Here is a 23,779-nt window from a genome sequence, read left to right as displayed (position 1 = left end):
TGCAGGAACGAGATGCATCATAAGAGATGCCAGAAAGGCTCTCAGTGGACGTTTGTTAAAAATCATAGCTATGCAAGGGTTACTAGCCCCAGATTCAATGGGTGGGAGACCGCCAAAGGTAAGAATTTCACAATGGTGGAGGGAATTCGATTCAACTGGAGCTTACAAGGTGGCTGAAAAATATAAATATTAAAGCTAAATGCTAGATACATCTATGGGAAGAGACATCTTGGTTAGGACAAGGCGTTTGAGGAGGTAAATTTCACTCAAACTACGTGAAGGAATAGGGCCTGCATGTTGGTTAGTGAACATAGAAAGTAAAAGAGATGCATAATTGCAGACTAGCATTGGGCATAGAGTACTTGTAGGTGACTTGCTGATTTGTGAAGGCATGGTTTTATTATTACTTTTCTTTAAAACTTCATTTCTTTTTTCCATGCAACATTTGTAGTGCCTTTAGATGATATGTATATTTGAGAGAGAGAGAGAGAGAGAGAGAGAGAGAGAGAGAGAGAGAGAGAGAGAGCAAAAAATGCACCTTTATTAGATGAGTTTATCATTTTCTACAAATTTTATTTATTAATACACACACACATACACAAGGAAATATGTAGGACAGTAAGGATGAGTCTACATTGCCAACCAGAGTATGTGAAATGACCTTTCAGGCTGTAGTAAAAGCTTGGATGTGTTTTGTAGCCTCAAGTTGGTCGATGCCTAAGGTTGCAAATAGGTTGGGTTAACTCGTGATCCGATCCGACCTATTTACATTCGATTCGATCTATTTTTAAAGACTCGTGGGCCCGAATCGGGGTCTCAAATTGGACATTTTCCATTTTATGGTTCGGGTTTGGGTTTACTGATTCTCGACCCGACTCATTATTTTTGGGGTCAATTTTAGATCATTTACCCAACGATCCGATCAGACCCGAATGCGGATTATCTATTTTAGGCCCACAATGATTCAATGATTCTATAGGTTTTCCTTTATGGACAAAGGCTAGGTGGAAATGGTGAGAGGCTCTACTGCAAGATGGTAAGCTTTTGGACATTAGTCTCATTGGTCTGGCAGCAAGTAACTGCCCTTTGGCCTGTCTTGCCACCCTCCACAAAGTAGAGGATCAGTTAAGGACTTAAAATGTGCTATCCAATTGGTTATTTCTCTTCTAGCAAAAAAAAAAAAAGGTTATTTCTTTGGAAATGGCTGCAATATTTAACTTTAAATCCCATTGAGTGTGATTGATTGGACAAACGATTGGATCCCTCTGCCATCTATCCATCCATTGCTCTAAAAACCTGCATGAGAGACCAAGTTGCCTTTGTCTACCTTTGTTCTTATGATGTATTTAGTTTTTTAAAAGGAAACACATAAGGCTACTTACTATATTTTAGATTCTTGAAAGGATCCTATGACATGCAAGACCTGTCTCAGTGAACCCACAAACCCACAAGGGCTTCAGAAAAGCCATGGTTCTTCTGAATCTACTCATTATATCTTATTCTCACATATCCACAACCATTATAAGATGATGTTCTTTGCTCTTTTTTTTGTTATCGCTGCATTTCACCAGCATGGCCCGCCCCGGTTCCGAACTGGATCCAAATTTTTTGGGTTGGGTTCAGGTTATACATGGACCTGATCCGGCCCGAATGATCCGTTGGGTTAAAAATTGTAGTCGTGGACCTGATCTAATTCCACTCGATCTTTTATTAGGTTGGGTCTGGATCTAAAATTAGGACCCAAACAAAAAATTGGATTAGATTGGGATCACTTATGACCCAATTTGATCTGTTGCCATTTGCACCCGTATTGATACCTTTGCTTTGTTTCTTTCCATGCACGAAACAATGATATTATTTCCTCATCCAACATAGCATCCAAAGGATGCGGACGCTTGTAGGCCTTCTCTTTAGGATACCCACCATTTGAACCACTAGCCTGCTTTCGGATTTAAACATCTTGCTAGTGTGAAAAGTTGTGAAACCATCATCAGAATTTATCTTCTCTGAAATCAATGGCATGAACGTAACGGAGTCTTATAATTATTAGCATAAGCACAAAGACAAGCCTTGCCTATTTTATGTTCACCTTCCGAATCTTGCTTGGGTATATATACTTACAAACAACCTAGTTATCTCAAATGAATATTGTACAATTCAAATCCTCTCTATTTTTCTTGGCACATCATTGGTTTTTCAACCTGAATTCAACATCACATCAAGCCATTCCTAGTTCATGATCCACATACATGTCAAACTTTTCATACAACACTGCCCCTTAAAATTATTTTTTCCCACCAAATTAGTGCCAAACTGTGAGAATTTGATTGTACTTGCAACCGTTACAAGGCCAAGTTTCTATGCTCATTAAACTTCACTTGATTTTAGTTGTTACATGTATAACTAAGTTTTGTTTTGAGGTTTAAGTCCTGTTTGGTAGAGCTGTTGGTAGTATAGCTTTCGGAAGTAGAGCTTTTATAAAAAGCTACTTGCTGTTTGGTAACTATATTTTTAAAATGTTGTGAGACTTTAAGATGTGTTTGGTAAACAAACTGAGGAAGTATTTTTGGTATGACAAAATGACCATAAAAGACATTGCATTATTATACAACAAAGCATAATAAAATATAATATATATTAATACATAAATATATAATATAATATAATATTACTGTAATGTAATATAATATTATTATAATATAATAATATAATATTGTATATTATAGCATAATAATATCACATAATTTGATATTATATAACCTCATATATCAATATATTATGATATAATGTAATATAATATTATATTTAAGTATAATACAATAATAAAGTATAAAATATTATAATTATTATCATTATATATTATTATTATTTTATGTAATTATTATATTTTATTATGGATATTTTGGTCTACAAAAGAAACAGCTTCTTGACATGGCCTAAAAGTGTTTTTCTGGAAAAGCTCCAAAATGGAGTTTCTCCCAAAATATGTTTTAGTTTTTTTGGCAAAACTAAAACAGCTTTCCAATTTTTTTTTTACTGAACACCTCTTTTTCATCTAAAAATACTTTTGGAGGACCAGAAAGTGTTTTCTGACTCTTCAAAAGCTTTGCCCCTTTATGGCCCTTCAAAAGTTTTGCCAAATGGGGCCTAAATGCCTAGGGATAAAAAGCCCAAGTCCGGCATGTAAGCGGACTCAAAATTGTTTCTTTCCAGAGTCATGATTCATAACCAACTCAATTGGATTCAGATATGTTGGCTTTGGTCACTGTCACAGCCTACTAATATCTTAGACCCACGATCAGCTCAAGTCTGAATGTCTCATTGCTGAAAGCCCGAACTGGGACTTCAATCATCCTGGTCTTCTCCATCCAATCTACTGAACCTTAATTTTACCTCGTAGCTCATAAACTTTGCCATCAAGAAGTTCTGTTTAGTATGAGCTCAAGAATCCGAGCTCACTAAAAAGATTGCTATTCACACTACTGTACTGCTTCAATCTAGAACCGCACTCAAAAGAACTAGTTAGAAAATATTATTTAAATTTGTTGATTCCATATGAATACATAAAATTCATCTTAATGTGGGACTAAATACATGCTGGCATGGTCCTCGCAACCACTATGTTTGCTTGTTGCACCAAAAATAGGGGGTTTGTTTGTGGATCTCAGTTCTAACAAATCAAGCCGAGCTACTTCTTGCAGCCATCTCAGTTCCATGAAAGAGGCCTGGACCCACGGCCAATGTTCCGAGATCCCACAATGATCCAAGGAAGTGAAGCAAGTGACCTGTCGTCGTCACGTCTGCTCCAACTGTGTCTCCTCTCACGCAGCCACAAAGGAACTGGATTGCATCCTTATGACCAACACTACATCAGAGAGGCAATATCGCATATATTCCATGCCAATTGAGGCAATGATAGGATACTAGGAGCCATCGATGGGGTGGTCTCTCTCGGCCTCAGGCCAGCTGCAGGAATGGGCATTGACATCCAAGTTAGCCACTTCAGGAAGCTTTCAAAAACCAGGGTCAACAAAGTATTAAAATGGTATATATGACTAGGCCTTTCTTAGAGCTGTATATAAAGAAGCCCTTTTCCTTCTTTCAAGAAAAAAAAGAAAAAAAAGGTGATTGTTAAGCTGTTCCATTGCTTGAAATCTACCAAGAGGCACTTCAATGTGAGTTTACTAGTATGAAAGTTGACACCTACATTGCATGACTTCTTAGCAAGATTAAGGTCCTGTTTAGGGGAGCTTTTGGAGGGCCAAAAAGCACTTTCTGGCCCTCCAAAAGTACTTTTAGATAAAAAATGGTGTTTGGTAAAATTTTCGGAAAGTTATTTCAGCTTTTGCAGGAAGCTGAAAACAGTTTTTGGGGAGAAGCTCCAATTTGGAACTTTTCGAAAATATTGTTTCAGCTTTGTCGGAAAGCTGTTTTTTGGACCAAAATATCTCCATTTAAATCTCATTTTTTTTCCAAAATCCTCATCCCACCTCTTTCTCTCTCATCCATCCTCTCCCTCTCCCTCTCTATCTTCTTCTTCCTCTCAACGCCGTCGCCTCTGTTCCTTCTTCCTCTCTTTTTTTTTTTCATTTTTTTTTGGTTTTGGGAGCTCGTGGTTGCCCACGGTGGTAGCCACCATGCCGGCCACCACCCATGGCCGGCGATCATTCTATATGTCAATGAAATAAAATAATAAAATAATAAATAAATAAATAAATAAATAAATAAAATAAATAATGAGTGAGTGGCAAATAATCTGATCTAATAAATAAATAAATAAATAAAAATATTAGTAATTATTTAACCAATTTTATCACCTAGCTAGAAAATTTGTTAGAGAGAAGATAAATGATCATTAGAAGGATGAAAAATTAATTTACACTAATAATTATAATATTTTATATTTATTCTTGTATTATACTATAAATATAATATTATATTACATTATATCATAATACATTGATATGTTATGTTAAATAATTTAATATTATATTAAATTATTATTCTATAATACATAATGTTATAGTACTATATTATAATAATATTATATTACATTACATTAATATTATATTATATCATATATTTATGAATTAATACGTATTATATTTTATTATGCTCTGTTGTATAATGCTGGTAATGCTCTTTATGGTCATTTTATCACACAAAAGTACTCTCTCAGTTTGTTTACCAAATACATGTTAAAGTGCCACAGCACTTTAGAAATGTAGTTTCCAAACAGCAAACAGCTTTTTATAAACGCTCTGCTTCAGACAGCTCTACTTCCAACAGCTCTACTTTCAAAAGCTCTACTACTAACAGCTCCTCCAAACAGGGCATAAGATGGTAAGTCCATCAAAAGCCTCTAATCTTCTTCACACTACCTTCTAACTTCTTCAGTCACATTTGAATAAGGATTCCTAGTCAGGTGCTTCTTTGTAACAATGTTGTTACTTCACGTTTGAACAACATAACTACAATGCGATAGGATAGATCATAGCATTGTGATTCCTACTCTAGTTGCATGTCATCAGTGTCTTTTAATACCATAGCAAAATTTGTGGTGTTCTTGATAAGAACAATCTCTCCAACTTTAGTTATATAAATAGTCAGGTTCCAAAATAAGAGCCATCCACACTAAGTTAAATTTATAGACCATTATCCCAAGTATTCTGCTTATCACAAGTAACATTCCTCTAATCAGATGGCTCTTCTATATGAGGGAAAAAACAAAAGAGCAAAGCAGACTTCTTCAGCCTTGGCAGCAAAAGCAAACTTTTGCATTCAAAACCCTGTCCTCTTCCCAGGCTGCTTTAATCATACTAGAGGGGAATGTTGGAGCATGCAGCATCCATTTGTAACTTCAACCCTTTCCTCCAGAAAGAAAAAAAAAAGAGAGAAAAAAAAGAGAACCCCACCACCTTGCACTGATGTGAGGACTGCCGGAAACAGTCTCAGACTGTGGTGTTAGGCCTTTTAGGCAGGCTTATTTTTGTGGTTTGTCTTAATGCCCTTTATTGCTTGGCTTTACTGTTCGGTGTCCACCCGAATCCAACCACTACTTTCCCTGTTTCCTGGTGGGAGGAAATCAGTGACCATTCAATAATTATAAGCATAAACAGTCATTGGATTCTGGAAAAAATTCAGAGAATTGACAAAAGTAATATATATATATATATATATATATATATATATATATAATAAGAAACTTAGAAAAATGTATGCCTGTGTGTATATGAGATAGACGGGGGTACCCTTATCTTGTAACCATGAGTATTTTTTGAATTTATCATGAATAATTTATAAATAAATCTTAAAAAAATTGTGAAAAGGTGAATAGCTCATTTATTGATTTGATTTCCGAAGAAACATTTTCGAGGAAAAAAACCATGAATGGTTCAAAATATTTTAACAATTTGAGGTATTGATTTAATGTTTAATTGTCAATGTAAGAACTGGTTCAGGCGTGTATTTTGTTTCATATCGGTTATTCGATGGGTAGATTTTAGATATTTATGCAAGAGCAAGGAGCTCAAAAAATACTTTTCGGCTAACCATATTGATGAGATTCTATATTGTTACAAATTGTATCAGAGCGGATCCAACTAATTATTTATGTGGCTAGAAAATATTATAGTATTATTTATAGAGGCATATCATGAGTCAATTATGGTACCAGTTGTGTATTTAGTTTCACATCGGTTATTTACTAAGTAGATTTTGAATATTCATGCAGTCTAAAAAAAATTTAAAAAATATTTCTTAATTAGCTATTTTGGATGAGATGATGAATTTATTATCGTCAATGTCCCTTCCCATCGCTTGCACCGGGGTAAGATAAAATCTTAAATTAAAAAATAAAAAGGGAAAAACTCAAGGATAGGTGACAAGAGTATACCTTCGACTTTCTTAAGACAAGGAACATATGACACCTGCCTTTGGATGTTGACCTCTCATTTGTCTTGATGGAGGAATGCGGGGAGAGAGAGATACATATAGAGAGAGAAAGAGGAGCAGAAAGGGAAGAGGGGTAAAGGAAAAGCACATTAAACGTAGAGCTCGGCAAGAGAGCAAGGGAGACGCTTTAATGGAAACTTTAATGGTGTGTTGGTGGAAGGTGGAATGTCATGTGAACTTGCAGCAGTGCTCTCTCTCTCTCTCTCTCTCTCTCTCTCTCTCTCTCCTCTTCCTTCCTCTGGTACTTATTGACTTTAGTAATGTTCTCTTGGATTCAGCTTTTGTCGCTCTCATTCGGTTGCCATCCAAATAGGTCCCCTCCACCTTTAGCTTTAGGCTATCTGGGTTTGGGATCTTGCTTGGATTTTGTTTGGACTTTGTGTTGTCCACGTGAAAGACAAGCCCGGCATTTAATTGCATTATTTTTGTACAGTGGCAGAACAATTGCATGGAATGACTTTTGTTTTGCTTTCCGTCCATTATTTTCATCTCCTTGGTTAGTTTTGAAATGAAAACAAACAGAGCGCTAAGAACGAACCCCAAGACACAAATGGAGCATTGTAGGAGTCATTTAGCTCGCTAATTTTGGTGATAGAATTGGTGAGGTCCAAGGGAAGGTGCTACAAGAGGGAGGAATAGATGCATGCCTCTCAAGCATAAATAAGTAAAGTTCATTTATTTTTTACCCAAAAAAATGTCATCTATTTGTATTGGTTCTAGGAGGACCTGTGCGGACGTGTGTTTAGTCCTACATCGATTATTCGCTGGGTAGATCTTGGATACTTATGCGGTATCAAAGAATCTAAATAATACTTTTCGATTAGCCATTTTGGACGAGGTCTTAGATGATTACAATTGATATCTGAGCGTACCCGACCTATAATCTATGTGGATTAGGAGACACTGCAGGACGGATCCATTGAGACTGACCATAGACCTATCGTGGTGTTTGTAATTAAATTTGAATGGATTTAAACCCTTCGTCTGACGAGAACGTCACGACTTGAACGGGAGGAGTATGTGAGGATCCGTGCGAGCGTGTGTTTAGTTCCACATTGGTTATTTACTAAGTAGATTTTGGATACTTATACAGAATTAAAGATCCAAATAATACCTTCCTGCTAGCCATTTTGGATGAGGTTTTAGGTTATTATAAATTTTTCTTCTTAATTTCAATATTCTTCAAGATTTTCCCCATCTACTTGAGTCCAAAAGTCGACTTCAACGTGCGACTAAGTTTTAGCCAACAAGAAAGCATGTAGTTGTGCACTACTGCAAAACTTATTTAAAACTATTAAGAAAAAAAATTGTAATCAAAATACTTGATTTTTATTAGTTATGATGACATGCATATGTACACTTCATGCGAGATCAATATCTCTATATTAAAAGAATCAATTTCTTTATATCAAAAAAAAATGATATGCTTCATATTAAAAAAACTCTACAAATATGTACATAGTAGGCAAAATCAAAAAATAATTTCCATTATATGGGATTACATAGCTGCCCATGCCTGCTTAATCTGATACCGAAAGAATCAAGATATGTTTTTCATCAAATTAATAAATAATTTTCATCACAAACAAAGCAGCTCTTCTTATCTAGTACATATCTTAGTTTTCTTTTTCTGGTTTCTTCTTTCTGCTAATTTTGTTGACCACTTTAGTCATATTTCTGCAATAAATTGGCATCATCTTGTATGATACGTACTAGAAGGTACCACGATGACTTGTCAATTCACTTGCTTGGCCTGTGGCCCTCAGGTCTCATGTTTTGTGACACAAAATTCCACTTGATCATTTCAGAGCGATGGGGGGGGACAGATGCGCTTGCCTTCTTCGGCTGATGGCTGAAACTCCCACATCTCATTTCCTTGTTACCTCGCCGCTGACCTCTGTCCTCAAAACTCCTTTAACTGACACTTTTTGTTTGGGTCCCTTTGCAACATAACTCTTTAAGTGAGGGTTTTCTTGTCTTCCCTGGGGGGTGCTTAGAGCTTATGATCTCTTGTGGTGTCCAGGCCCACAGATTCCATTTGATGAATGAGCAGGGCCAGTGCCTGGGCCTCTGCTTTCCTCCATGGACTGCTAAAAGTTCGACATGAATCAGAACAGTGTTGAAAGAGGAGACCTGATAATTACTTTGGCGGAGTGGAAGACAACACCCATGGTTAGAACGAATCGTAGAACAAAATCTAACAGGAGTGGTGGCATTTTGGTTATGAATGTACGTGACCTTCATATCATTAACCAGTCTGAAATAGTGCTATAGGTGCATAAAGAATGGCCAAGCTAGGGTATAACTATATGAAAGAGAGATCACATTGGAAGAACAATATTTGGCCCCATTACTAGAGACTCGTAGGAAGATGATGTGAGGATCCGTGCAGGCGTGTGTTTAGTCCCACATCAGTTATTTGCTGGATAGATTTTGGGTACTTATACAGGATCAATGAACTTAAATAATACTTTTCGGCTAGCCATTTTGGATAAGTTCCTGGGTTGTTACAGATAATAAAATAGAGGCTTCGATTCTTTCTATAAAATTAGAACGCCAATATATCATGTAGTCAGTCTCATGAGCTGTGCTATAAAGTCATTGAAGAGAGCAGCTGAATGTTTAGATAATGACCGAGGCTAAGAGTTCTGAAAAAGTCTAATATATGATGATATTCGTGGGAGGCCTATGGCCTACCAATCATGGTTTAGCTTTTCCACATGTCATTATGGCAAAAGAGTTTGCTTTCCCTACGTGATAACTAATTCATGCAATTGACATTGCCGCGTATCACCATGAAAGAGAGACGCCACACCTTTGCTTGTATGCTTGACTTGCAAGCAAGATACAATACACATACCTGTGAATACATCAACAAATACACATATTTTTTTTTTTTTGAGAGAGAGAATCATACAAGCTATTGTCTTTGGTAGCTTGTCTACTTCACATGCAACATTAGGTCCCCCACTTTAAAAAGGCATCACGAGAAGGCTTATAGGAATTTGTGTGTAATTTTCTCCTTTTCTCTTCTCAAGTAGTTTTCATGACTCTGGCTTTCTGGAACTTCTCATGCTTCTTAGGATTAACCAGCTGCTTAGCCAATAAAAGACACTCTTCGTGGTCCTATAAACAAACATAATGACCTCATAGGCATATCTCTTAAATTCTCAACCAAGTGCACATTTCACAGCCAACCAAACAGTCAGCTTGGTGTCCTTTTTCTGAAAAAGGCACAGTTACTTGTGCCGTGGTCAAAAAATTTATGAAGAGGTTGCTGAAAATTTGGAAGCCTTGGTTTTTTCTGAAGCCTTGGCGGTAAAGTAAATATTGCATCATAGAGCTATCAACAACCAATCATGTGTTGCACTTAGGCAGTTTAGCTGGGTGAGATTTAAGTTAATAAGGGCAACTGAGCAAGTCTTCTGCCATGACACAGAACTTTTCGTTTCCCTTGAATAATTTAGGGTTATGTCAAGTGTTTCTAACCGAATAATTTGCATTTTGAATGTGAAGGATGCTAAGTTATCGTTAAATTAAACTTTCGAATCAAAATAGGGATGGTACTTAGATTATGTGTGGTAGAGATTATATGTTCCCTTTTAATTGCTCAAGAAAGGAGTCCTTCCTATTCTGTTATCGAATCATATCTAACAATCTTCCTCTTGTTTATCGGCTTTATTTTGGTTGGTCTCATGAGCGGTTTTTCTTCATTTAATAAAAGAAGATAAGGAGAAGAGAGGAGCAGTGCTCTTCCCTCACATAAATTACACCTTGCAGGATGAGTCCTCATCTCAGCATCCATGAAGCAGAGGATATTTAAACCAAAACTCCAACCTCATAAAGAACAGAGCAAAAAGAAAGCAATCCCATTTATTCTTTGGCTGGGCTCTGACAAATCTTGTGAGGCCTGAATATCTGGTGAGCATATAGGAAGAACCATTTGGGTTTAGTTATGAGGTCCAATCATTTATGTTCTTGCAAGACCAAAGATCAGCTCAATGCATAGAATCTAATGCAAGATATATAATCTAATGAGCATCACCCAGGTAATTATTTATTTGTCAATAAGAGCACAATGTATATAAATTCCAATAATGCATGGTGAAGCAGCAGGCTAGCAGTAAACAGGGCCAAGCAAACATCCATGCATGAGCAACTGGCTGATAGCCATGCAATGTTGAATCACGGATTGGAGGATCCATCCAATTCTCCCCACAGGATTTGTGCACCATTGCTCCTGTGATCCTTTTGCTCCCGACTGATTCTTCCTCAAGGAGAGCAAAAGCATTTGAGGACCATGATTCCAGTAATCTCAGATGTAGCCATGCATGGCGTGGCATCGTACCATGTGTTATTCTCCAAGATGGACCTTTTTGAGACTGATTAGATTCTCAGTGTATTAGCTCCAAGAGGGAGGAGAGAAAAAGCCTAAAAAGTGGGGTTGGTGAAAGTGAAAGGTGGAGGTTGGAGCAGAGTGCGACGAGAGGCATTGCTCCGAAGTGAGGAGCTAGGCAACATTCCAAGCAAAAGTGCTGGTGTAGGACGTAGTTGGTGGATTCAGTCATCATTACTATAATCAAAAAAGAGGTGGCCAGAAGAATACATGGCTGCTGCCTTTGCACCAAAGACCCCCTCCACAGCCCCACCTTCCCTCCATTCCCTCCCCAAGCTCACCTCATTCCCCCCTTGCTTTGCTGATACCAAATCATTCCCACAAGAAAATCTGTCTCTATGGAGACCATGCATATCTTCATGAACGATAAAAATCTTAATGAAAGCACCACTGCAGACCCCTTGTATAATTACACCCATTCCAATACTTCAGGGGTCCAAAGATCGAAAAAAGAAAGAAGATGAGCACAAAGCACAATGCTCATTACAGCCGTGTTAGAAAGTTTGCTAGAGACATCAATGGGCCCTGCCAAGCTGCGTTCCAGGGATCCCACTTTTCAGCTAATCAGCATTATGATTGATTACAACCAGCACATCTACTTTAAAAACCTATGAGTGCCACTTAGTTAAGTCTTAGGGATCCAAAGCCCCCAGATGAGAAGTTAAGCACGTTGCTGATTAGACCCTATATAAAGAAAATCTTATAGAGACTTTAAATTAGCCCTGCAATTATAGCACGACAAGGATTTCAGACATATCAGCATATACTCTAATCATGACCCAATATTTCTGGAGAATTTGATTACATTTTAATAAGAAAATTGGAGACGATTCTGAGTATAGTTATCTCGATGGATTCCAAGTGAGGTTTTTTAAATACCTTCATATCTCATACAACATTTATGATGGCAGTATTGATCTCGTATGGGAGTGAGGCTTCCTCTTTTTTTCTTTTTTTAATGTCTTGGGGCCCTTCATCATTCCTGGCGACCCACATTCCACTGTGTCTGGAAGCAGCTCTTGATTGCAGCCAGTAGCGTAAAGAAGCATAAGAAGTTCATGTGAACATGTAAGTTTTTAGCAAAACCAGCTTCTCAATCCCTACTCCTACAGAGACTCTTCTTGTCTGCATAGTTTAGTGGTGAAGTATCAATGTAAACTATAACTAATCCTCTCCCCCAGCACCCCACCCCGCCCTCCTGTGATTTTGATTTTTGAATGAACTATGGCTTGGATAGGTACAAGGTTGGAGCAATAAGTTTAATTAGGACCTCTGCACTGCAGTCTGGTGCAGGGATAGTACTGCTGTGAAGTGACTGGTTGGGCAGTTGTCCTCCCTGTCAATCTATCTATCTCATGGCCATGACACTGAAAATAGCAGCCTTGTTTTGGCCCCTCTGACCAGCATCCAGCTTGAATGCTAGCATAAGGAAGTAGAGAAGGAAAGGGCCCTCCTGCTCTCCCCAATGGCAACCTCACCATTAATTCTATTGCCTTTCAAGATTCTTCTTATGGGCAATGGAAAGGCCAAGACCTAAATGTGGGTGCATTGCTGCCTTGACTTAGGGCCTTACTGTGAGTAAAGATTTTCAGTAGGGTTCAATGGGCCTTAAAGAAAAGCAGAGAGTGGGGAAGGAAAGAAAAGCCACAACCATCGTGTATTGGTCATTCTCAAACGCTGGTCCCTTTGGAAGCCAGGAGGGTGCTAGTTATTAGCAGTTGCTTGATGGAGCTCATTCTTTTTGCTTAGTTTAAAGGGACATCTGATGTTCTCCTCGAGTGCTTTTCATGGATAATATGCATTGAGGATTAGAGAAGTGCTCCATGGTGTTGTTTCTGAGAGAAGAAGGATCCGCTTGTCAGACGTTTGAGGTTCTTTGCCTTGGGTCTTAATAGACAGCAGTGTGAAAGAGAAAGCTGAAATCCATGAACAACAACAACAACAACCGGTTGGGCTTCTCTCTCTCCCCTCACATGAACATGGAGGTGTCTTCGGAGCCACATCACCAACCAAATCATCAGAGTCATCATCACCAAGCTCGGCCCGCCCATGCTGCTGTCTCCTCTCTAGTCCCATGCAGCTTCTTTCGATCTCCACCTCAGCTTGACAGCTCTGGGCTCTGCTATGGAGTTGAAGGAGAGACTGTGGGGCTCTACTCTCAGTGGTCTGTCATGCCACTGAAGTCTGATGGGTCTCTTTGCATTATGGAAGCCCTCGGCAGATCACAGCAGCAAGGTCCGTCTCAGCTACTGCTCAATTTTCTTTCTTTAGCTTCTTCCAGCTTCCAAACAAACTACTATTTCTAAAAACCCTTTTGACATCTTTTCCTTTTCCTTTTTGCTAAATATGGTGAAGGAATGGTGCCATCTCCATCCCCAAAACTGGAAGACTTGTTAGGTGGTGGTCCAAACATGGGGTCCCATCATCAGTTTGGGAACAATGACGGAGAAGCAATGGCCTTGAGCTTGGACAGCGTATGCTACCACCAAAACTCACAGCCTTCGGGCGGTAGAAGCCATCCCTTAGAGCTCCTCCAGGTGCAGCAGCATCAGCAGGAGCATCAATACTTCCAGCCATTGCAAGAAGGCTTGTGCTCTGGTTTAGCAGGCCATGGAGTGTATCATGGTCCATTGGAGGAACCAATGGCAGATGATGGGATCCCAAGCTTGAAAAAACTGGGTAGCTGGGCACTATAATGCTGTCAACAATGGATTGGGTGAGGAAGGTGGCATCGGGTCTAGTTCTGTTGGTACAAAGGGATATGGAGATCTGCAGTCCTTGAGCTTGTCCATGAGCCCTGGCACTCAATCTAGCTGCGTCCCAGCTGCAAAACAGATATCACCTGCTGCAACAACTGAATGTATGATCTTAGATACACCCAAGAAGAGAGGGACTGGGAAAGGAGGCCAGAAGCAGCCTGTTCATAGGAAGTCCATTGATACATTTGGCCAGAGAACATCTCAGTATAGAGGTGTTACCAGGTCTGTGTTGGGAGTGTGGTGCATTGGTTTCTAAGCAGGCCTTCTATTTATTTAGTTAGGTTGTTGTTCCGAGGTCTCGCCATCTATCTACTTTATAAGATTTTGTTGTCTGCTAGTATTTTTATTGCTTTTTTTTCCCCCCCCCATGGGCTGTTTGTATTTTAAAGGGTTCTCATGTTGGTTTGTGATGATTCTAGTAGGTTTTCTTTTCTTTTTTTAATTTGTTCTCACTTCTGTCTCTTGAATTGCTTTATGTAATGATGTTGTGACGTGTTTTGTGAATAAGGCATAGGTGGACTGGGAGATATGAAGCCCATCTTTGGGACAACAGTTGCAAGAAGGAAGGCCAGACAAGGAAAGGAAGACAAGGTTGGAAGAACCAAAAAAAAAAAAAAAAATCGAAAATCTCATCAAAATTTCATTTTATTCACTTATTCTTCCCTAGTGTTTAAGCTTTTAATTAACTTTTGCTGACTATTGGAAAAAATCTTCGTCATCTTCTTGCCTGGGGGTAATGTCATGGAACTCGGTATCTTCTGCAGTTTATCTGGGTAGGCATCTCTTCCAGTTAAGATTTCCCTTGGCAACCTCCAAATCCTTTATACTGGTACAGCACTAACTTCTGTGATTCCAGGGGGCTATGACATGGAAGAGAAGGCTGCAAGAGCTTATGACTTGGCTGCTCTGAAATACTGGGGACCATCGACACATATCAACTTCCCGGTATATTTGATCCTTCAAGACCTTTGCTAACCAAAACCTCAACATTTGACTACTTTATTTTCGATGTTATGGCCTAAGTTGGGTTTCATGCAGCTGGAAAGTTACCAAGCAGAGCTGGAAGAAATGAAAACCATGAGCAGGCAAGAATACGTAGCCCACTTAAGAAGGTAACATCCCTCTGCTTCAGTCTCACAGAACAATTCAACTTTGGTATTTCCCAGAATTTCTTATCTCTTCTGCGGTCATGGTCGCAGAAAAAGCAGCGGGTTTTCGAGAGGGGCTTCAATGTACCGAGGAGTAACAAGGTTTCTTCAGTTCTCAATCAATGTAGAACCACAATCTTTTCCTTGGTCGTGACCTCATTTTGATCAAATTGTCTGTCCTTCCCACCGATCTACAGGCATCACCAACATGGAAGATGGCAAGCTCGAATCGGGAGGGTTGCTGGAAACAAAGATCTTTACCTCGGAACCTTCAGTAAGTATTTGAAGTTATCCATGTCAATATGTGTTTGCCTGGTGCCATGTCACACATGCTTCTATGCATAAGACTTGTGCAGGTGTATATTTAGTTTCACATCGGTTATTCGTCGAGAAAATCTTGGGTACTTATACAGGACTGAGGAATCCAAAAAATACTTTCCGGCTAGTCTTTTTAAGTGAGGTCCTAGGTTATGATAAATGGTATCAGAGGAAACTCAGGCCCATAGTTTATGTAGACTGGGGGACACTATAACGTGGGTTCATGGAGGTTGACCACGAGCCGATCATGGTGGTTGTGATTAGATTTGAATTCTTAGTCCCGAAGATGTTGGGGCTTGCATGAGGAAACTAAAGTATGGGAGGTTATTAGCCGGAAACTAATAGTTTAGTTTTCTCACGTTGCTGTTGATCTAGTGATCTCTTCTTTCCAAAATGGTCATACTTTTATAAGGCTGGTTTCTTAATTGTTGCAAAGATCTAAGTTGACTGCTTTACAACCTTCTAATTAAAAGAGAATTAAAATGGGTAATTTCTTCTGTATGGTCTTTGATTTATACAAGCTTCATCAAAACTCTGCCGAGAAAACTGTTTAGAATACAAAATAGACTGTTAAAGATAATACTGTTTGATTAGGCACAACTTCATTTCTCACGAGCGAGATGAATTCTTAGGCACTCAAGAGGAAGCGGCCGAAGCCTACGATATTGCTGCGATTAAATTCCGCGGGGTGAATGCCGTTACAAACTTTGACATAACAAGATACGACGTGGAAAAGATTATGGCAAGCAGCACACTGCTATCAGGAGAGCTCGCGAGAAGAACCAAAGCAATAGAAGCAGGCATTGATGCCTCCTCAACACAAAAGAGCCGCAGAGAGCTTGATCTAGCTGAAGAGAACAATAGCTGTGGTTCTGATTGGAAGATGGTCCTCTACCAGTCCCCTCAGCATATATCGCAACCCTCTGAATCGCTCAATCACAACCCTGTGGCAAGTATGGATGATTACCGGAGCTCGACACCTCTCTTGGCAGCTCTGCATGGCACGGCGGGCATGGAGACGGTGAGTTCGGTCGAAGGTTTGGAGGACTCTGGAAAGATTGGGAACAAGCACATATCAAATTCATCATCGCTGGTAACCAGCCTCGGTAGCTCTAGAGAAGGGAGCCCCGACCGTCCTGGTCTCTCAATGCTCTACTCCAAGCCTTCACCCAACTTCGTTCGTGACGCCCCGATGAGTTCTTGGATTCCATCAACCCAGATCAGGCCAACAATTTCCCTGGCTCAGATGCCAGTTTTTGCTGCATGGAATGATGCTTAAGCTTCTGCTGTGATGGTAAAACCATGTAAAGTTGATGAAGTAAAAAGAAGAAATAGGAGAGAAGGAGAGAAGCATAGTGAGAGAGAGGACAGGAGTCCTTTTTTTTTTTTCCTCCCCATTTCCCTTTTCCCTTCCTTTTTTCAGTTGTTTACTTTTGGATGAAATTGGGAGCAGGCTCTGTCCATTGTCAGTAGATTAGATTTCTTTTTTGAACTCCTTGAATGAAATGATGTTTAGTTTGCTTTCGGTCTTGCCAAGTACATCATACAAACCAGCTCATTGCATCACAGCAATGCAGTGTGATCTTTTGACCAGAATGTCACTGTTTCCCTACTTGTCCAAACCTCCTCGCGACCATCATTAACAATGCCCTTTTCCTCTGCAAGCTTTGTTCAAGGGCTTTCCAACATTCCTCCTCATTTATTCTAGAGGCTGAGAGATCCCCAAATCATGGTTGCTTGTCCCAGATTGATGATGGCTTTTGTTATGGCATAGGATTCTATGGATGGCCTTTGCCTCCGAGGCTAGTGTACCCTATCTAGGGGAATGTGGTTCACTTTTTTTGTCTTGTTACCCCAATTCTCTGAATGATTATTTTGTTGGTCTATGTTGATAACATTATGAAACAAAGAGATGATATCTTGGAAATTTTATCTCTTAAGTCACACCTTCAGAAACAGTTCAGAATGAAAGACTTGGTGACTTGAGGTACAAGTTTTAGAAACCTCTCGTGGGTACATACATCATGAGCCAACAGAAGCCCTTGAGATGATTTGCTCGATTTATCGCCACATACTACTTACTATGATCCACAGGGTTATTCCATTTCATGGGCTAGTTAGTTTACTAGATCTGGAAGGAAATTTCATATTCAAATGCAACCCTGCCAAAAAGTAGGCATTGGACCTGCTTCACCGATAACTGGAAAGAAGAAGTGGTGTTTGAACTGTTTTCATATACATGTGTGATAAATTCATGTTCGAACTGTCACATCATATCCACTTGTTTTTATGGGAACTTTCTAAGAGAATCTGTAGGTGGTGTATAGGCTTACTATGCCCCTGTCATTCTCATAGCTAAGAAGGATGAAGTAGGGACTTTAAGGTGACTCCTCTGCATCCTTGACACAGGAAGTGCTTTATGATTGTCAGAGGAGGAAGGCCTAAAGAGTTCTTATTAAGGAGTGGTGTTGGCCTTTGATCCTAAAAGGGAAAAGAATGTCCATGCCATTTTCTTTCCAGCCAAACAATTTTAAGTATAGCTAGCTTTATAGGGTGCATTCGCAACCAGACGAATGGATTTGAATAGAAATCGGCATGACGATATTTCCTATACGTCTAGTTCGTGTCTGAAATCATAATAATCTCAACTATCACAAAAAAAAAAACCCTTCGGCATTTATAGACTGATAATATGATTTCTCTCTACCAAGAATAAGAACTCTCTCTCTCTCTCTCTCAAACAAGCGACTGGATCCTTTGATTTCTTTGGGTATATTCGTACTCGATATGTATGATACATCTGTTTCAACATAAAATAAAATAAAAAAAAACATGCGACTGGAAATCAGCACATGTATTGCACGTGACAACATGAAAGAGGGGATTATTTGATGAATGGCAGGCATCCATAATCCCCCTATAAATAAACACAGGGTATGAGAGAGATGGTCATTGTAGGTTATCACCAAGGCAATCAGGAGGAAAGAAAAACAATCTGGATGTTTGAAATGGACCAAGCAAAGATGCAAAGGAAACTACCCAAGAAGCATAGCATTGGGTTATTATGTAGCAATGCTTTAATTAAAATTAGGACCTAAAGATGGGGGAAGCAGAAAAGCAAGCCCAGAGCACAAGAAGCATCTTCTCTGCCGAATAATAAACCAGCTAAACTTATCCAATGCATTACAATGTCAACATCAACTAAACACGTGCCTACTTTAGCGTGGATTGGTGCACTAACTCAGAGCCCAATTTGGCCGTGATTCGCAATCATCCAACCACCCACTTTACTGCCGAAGCTTGCTCAATCCGACCATGGGATCAACCACGGGAACTAAGATCGGGCTCATCAAACCAAAAATAGATTTTGCACTCTCCGTTCTCAATCAAGCTATTGGTATTACTACTATTGGTACTATTACTAGGCACTATTACTACAATTGGTACTATTACTACTATTGATACTATTATTAATTTTAGTAGAATTACTATTATTAGTACTATTACTATTACTAGTATTATAGTACTACTACTATTATTTGTACTATTACTATTATTGTTTTTTGGTATTATTATTATTAGTAGTAGTATTACTATTGTTGCTGGAAATTGGACCCGGGGGCGATCTTCGGTCGGAGAGAGGGAGCGGGAGGTCCTCGCAGGGAAGCGGCGATCCGTCGGCGGGCGGCGTCCTCCGTCTGGGTGCCTGCACACGAACCGGTGGCCGGGTTTTCCGGCGCCGGCCCTCCGACGCTCAAGTCAGAAGGGGGGCAAAGTGTGTAGAGAGGAGATAAGTAGTGTTTGTAGAGCACGGAATTTCCCAACCCTCATCCTGAGAGGCCAAGGCTCCCTTTTATAGGCGGGGGTCGGTTTACCTGTAATGTAACGGGGCGAGGCCATAGTACGGCTCGGCATGTGGTTCAGGTCGGCGCACGACCGGATGAATCATTGCGTTGATGTCGGCGGTGAGGTCGTCGTACGACCCGAACTAACACGCTATCAGGCGAATTATTGCATTGGTGTCGGAGGTAAGGCCGAGATCAGAGACTTTTCATAGTCGATTGGACTCTGCTGGGCTAACTTGCCGTGAGGAGCTGAGAGTCCGTAGATGACAGGAGCCATGCACATTAAATGTGGAGTAAGCCGGAGATCCGCATTAATTGTGGAGTAAGCCGGAGATCCGCATTAATTGTGGAGTAAACTGGAGGTTTACAGTGGCCATGCGCAATAAATGCCGGGGGAGCGGCAGAGTATGGCCCTTGGCCGGACCTCAGAGGGGTATGGCCGTAGTAGGTGGCTGACAAGGGTAGACCTTGAGCATCAGGGTTTTCCTAGGTCGGAGGTTCCGAGGTCGGATGTCTTGAGGTCGGATGTCCTGAGGTCGGACGTTCCGATGTCGGACGTCGACTTCGGCCGTCCAGGGTCGGCGATTGTGCGACTCCTTAGGGGCATTTGTGTCACCGGGGGGAAATATCTTATTCCCCCAACAACTATTATTATTGCTATTACTATTATTAGTACTATTACTATTTTTAGTACTATTACTATTTTTAGTACTATTATTATTTTTAATACTATTTACTACTCTTAGCAATATCATATTGTTAGTAGTATTACTGTTATTAGTACTATGGCTATTTATATGTATGTCTATATGTATATATATATGTGTGTATGTATGTATATATATACACACACATACATACAGCAGCAGGGAGAAACGAAATATGGCATCAACAGCAGCAGAACGCAGTATCTGAAGGAGGAAACCATAGAAATAGTGGTGGAGGTGATCAGCTTCAAAGATGGTCAAAAAGAGAATCTGGGCGACTTACTTTTCACCCTTGCATCTCTTGTCTCCTAGCTACTCTTTCTTCACTGGCAGGAATGCCTTAAAGAGAGGAAAAGAGAACAAGCATAATTAGGCCCACCAAAGATGGTTGCTAATCAAGTTTGACATATTATAGGAGTGCAGCCTGGTTTCTTTTTCTATTTCTTTTTGGAGTATTAGAATATAGCCGGATTTAATTTAGGATGATGGTTCTAGCTGTCAAGCCTTTTTTTTTTTTTGCTAAGGCTCTAGCTGTCAAGCTTCAGCAAATCCTTTCTTACAAGAAAAAATAATAAACAAATCCAGATATTCGATACCATCCCAATATCACCAGTATATCACAGGGGGGCGCTACTCAAAAAGCTAATTATATTATATCGTAATTATACTATTTGAGGAGCAGCATTTGGAGATTTCTGTTACTAGAATTTATTATTATAATAATGATGGACAGCACCAATTTCTTCTAATCAAGCTCATAATCAGTTTAGCTTCTAGTGATATACCCATCGTGCATATGATCACTTTATCAGTAGCTAAAATGAAAAAATAGGTGGTGGGAAGATGATTCTGCCTCTCGTTACTCAAAGTCACTTGCAGAGGGCTGGTGGCCTTCTTAGGTTTCAGAGAGGATTGCCCATTCCTCCTCCTCCTCCTCCTCCTCCTCCTTCTTCTTCTTCTTCTTCTTTTTGGTAAGGACGGATGGACCATACCTGACGAGTACGAATACACCCAATAAAATCAAAAAATAGGATACCTTAGAGTGCTAGGGATAACTCTCCATCTCCAGCCCACAGAGTATTACCGGAGTGATAGGCTACATAGGCAGCCACCCAATCCGCAGCCCCACTGGTTTCACGGTATATATGCTTGGCCTGGAAGGCCCCTCCATCCCTCACCATCGCCCAAATGTCCCGAAGCAATGGATGGTCACAACCGAATCCAACTGATAATAGTGGCTGAGTCATCCTCCAGGCCGGTTCTTTCTTTCATGGCCTGAAAGAAACTGCCAGGAGCTTTCAACTTTAGCAGGCCGGGGTGGCATTTGAACAGTCTAATTGAATACCTGTTCACCTTTGCATTGTGCATCCTCACATACTCCAGCATCCAAACATGAGGGAGAAAACATATTAGAGGATAGGAATAGGTTGTAATTTAGAAGGTCTCATTTAAATGAACTCATTTACAGAAATTAGAGCATTGAAGTATTTGATAATAAATTTGGGGGGAGGTTTCCCTCCTCCTCCATTTGCATCAAAAAAGAAGTATTTGATACAGCAAGTTGGATCAAAATAAAACAAAATAGAAGGTCACAATATAAAAAAGATTGTGGATAGATCTTCTCCAATATAAATAAGAAATGGCTGATGTAGAACCTAAAATGTACTTGAACAAAATTCAACATGATTAGATGGCATGTTGGAGAAGTTGTGCCAAAAATGCATCATCGCAATCTCCGCTTAATTATAAGACATGCATTTCACTCATTCAGAAAAGGAATGCTCATCAAAGGATTGAATATCAAAGAGAAAATATCTTGAAAGGCAGTCCAAGAAAACTAAGGGCCACTGAGTTTTCTTGCATGACAACAATACTATCTAAAGCACATATCTATATATATATATATATATATATATATATATAACAAATGCCTTCCCAAATAAAGGTGGGACACCCAAATAAAGGCCTCGTCCAAGGGGCTCTCCTTATAGCTGTGATCTACCTTCCTTCCCATCATATAAATTTCAAACAAATGCACCTGCTTCTCTCTCGTCTTCAGATTTCAACAATCATCTTCTGTATCCTCCCATGCAATTGCAGTGCTCTGCAAGCTGATTCTCGCACTACTAACACAGCTTGTTTGCATTTTGACGCAGTAGCCACGACTTGAAGACATTGTGTGATACAAATGGGACGGCCCTTCTCAAATACTGGGCCTTAACCTGGCCCATTTGCTCAATGTAGCCCATCAACAAAAAAATAAGGAAAAGAAAATGAAAGGGGCTTTACATCACATCTAGCAAAGGTTTGGGTAAAAAAGTTAAAAAAATCTATTCGGCTAGCAAACCAGGTTTAATTCTTGCTGTGAGGACTTGTGCAGACATATGTCTATTCCCACATCGGTTATGCATCGGGTAGATGTTGGATATTTATATAGGAACTCAAATAATAACTTCCGGTTAGCTTTTTTGGGATGAGGTCTTGGATTGTTAAAAATGGTATTATTAACGGGTTGGGCTCATAACTCATATGGAATAGGAGATATTATAGCATATATTCATTTGGAGTGACTACAAGCTAGTTGTGGTGTTTTTGATTAGATTTGTGATAGTTGTCAATTGTATCGAACCCTTAATCTGGCAAAGATACCAGGACTTAAATAGGAAGAGATATGAACACCCGTGTAGACACATTATTTAATCTTACATTGACTATATATTGTGTAGATCTTGGATACTTATATAAGGACAAGAAAACAAAATAATATTTTTTGGCTAAACTTTTTTAGGTGAGGTCCCGGCTTGTGACAATTGCTTGGAAAGATATGGATCTCGTATTCATGTCAAGTCTTAAGTTCGATCTTAAATTTGAAAATGATTGCCTAATTGAAGTCAGCATGTCAATGTTTGATAATTGAAGTTACCAGCTAGACAATCCATTATTAATACTTTTCTTCTGTTGATTCTTTGCTTAAAATGTATTGTAGAATTAGTATTAAACTTGATGAAGACACAAATACCAAGTATTCACCAAGCAAGTTAAGCTTAGGCTTTTTGTTCTAAATTGTCTTTCTCCCAGGCAAAATGCTTGAAAGAATTGTAGAATTTAGTACTTAAATTTCCATGCATATACAAACAAAATAATCATCAAGCAACAAGTTTGGGCTGGGGTTCTAAATGGTACACTTTGTAAAAGATTAGAATATCAACTATTTTTCTCCTATGAGGTTTGAATTTTGGTTTTAGAAGTATTGAGCCTGAATATGACTAATGCAAAAGCGAACATGATAGGTCATGGATTCAGCAGTGTAAACAATTAAATTTCCGTTAATTGTGTGCAATTGTACCCCCATGATTTTTTTTTACGAGAAATAAAATGGGGATTATTTATCCATTCATTTTATGAGTGAATTAAAACAAACAAGAGAATCAAAGCTCAGAACTCTAATATACAGACGTTTTGCTCCTTTTATCAAATCATTTATTATTGAAAGAACATTAATGGTCAAAGCCCTTTTGTTATTTTTTGAGGGGAAATGGAGGAAGTGAAATGCTTCTCCTGATTTATGGATCAACTAAGAAAAGGATGTACAGAGAGCGACAGGAAATAGGAATAAACAAAGTTACATCTTGATCTCAAAATACATCAATGC

The 23,779-nt window shown here is 39.2% G+C and overlaps 2 protein-coding genes across 2 annotated transcripts; both read left to right on the top strand.

Moving 5' to 3' along the window:
- The first annotated feature begins 12,240 nt into the window (after nt 1-12,240).
- On the top strand, nt 12,241-17,097 carry LOC103704280 (AP2-like ethylene-responsive transcription factor CRL5). The gene is made up of 9 exons (XM_008787510.4): nt 12,241-13,585; nt 13,706-14,331; nt 14,618-14,700; nt 14,874-14,882; nt 14,966-15,054; nt 15,148-15,221; nt 15,309-15,359; nt 15,455-15,531; nt 16,208-17,097. Exons 2-9 carry the CDS (start codon nt 14,141-14,143, stop codon nt 16,852-16,854), a joined length of 1,221 nt encoding a protein of 406 aa, XP_008785732.2. The 5' UTR covers nt 12,241-13,585; nt 13,706-14,140; the 3' UTR covers nt 16,855-17,097.
- On the top strand, nt 13,330-14,046 carry LOC120113328 (AP2-like ethylene-responsive transcription factor ANT). The gene is made up of 2 exons (XM_039134474.1): nt 13,330-13,585; nt 13,706-14,046. Exons 1-2 carry the CDS (start codon nt 13,330-13,332, stop codon nt 14,044-14,046), a joined length of 597 nt encoding a protein of 198 aa, XP_038990402.1.
- Nucleotides 17,098-23,779: the final 6,682 nt, after the last annotated feature.

Source organism: Phoenix dactylifera, chromosome 15 (genome assembly GCF_009389715.1).
Source record: "Phoenix dactylifera cultivar Barhee BC4 chromosome 15, palm_55x_up_171113_PBpolish2nd_filt_p, whole genome shotgun sequence".
Classification (NCBI taxonomy): Eukaryota; Viridiplantae; Streptophyta; class Magnoliopsida; order Arecales; family Arecaceae; genus Phoenix; species Phoenix dactylifera.
Note: the sequence above shows the minus strand (reverse complement) of the source record. Positions and strands in the feature narration are given on the sequence as shown.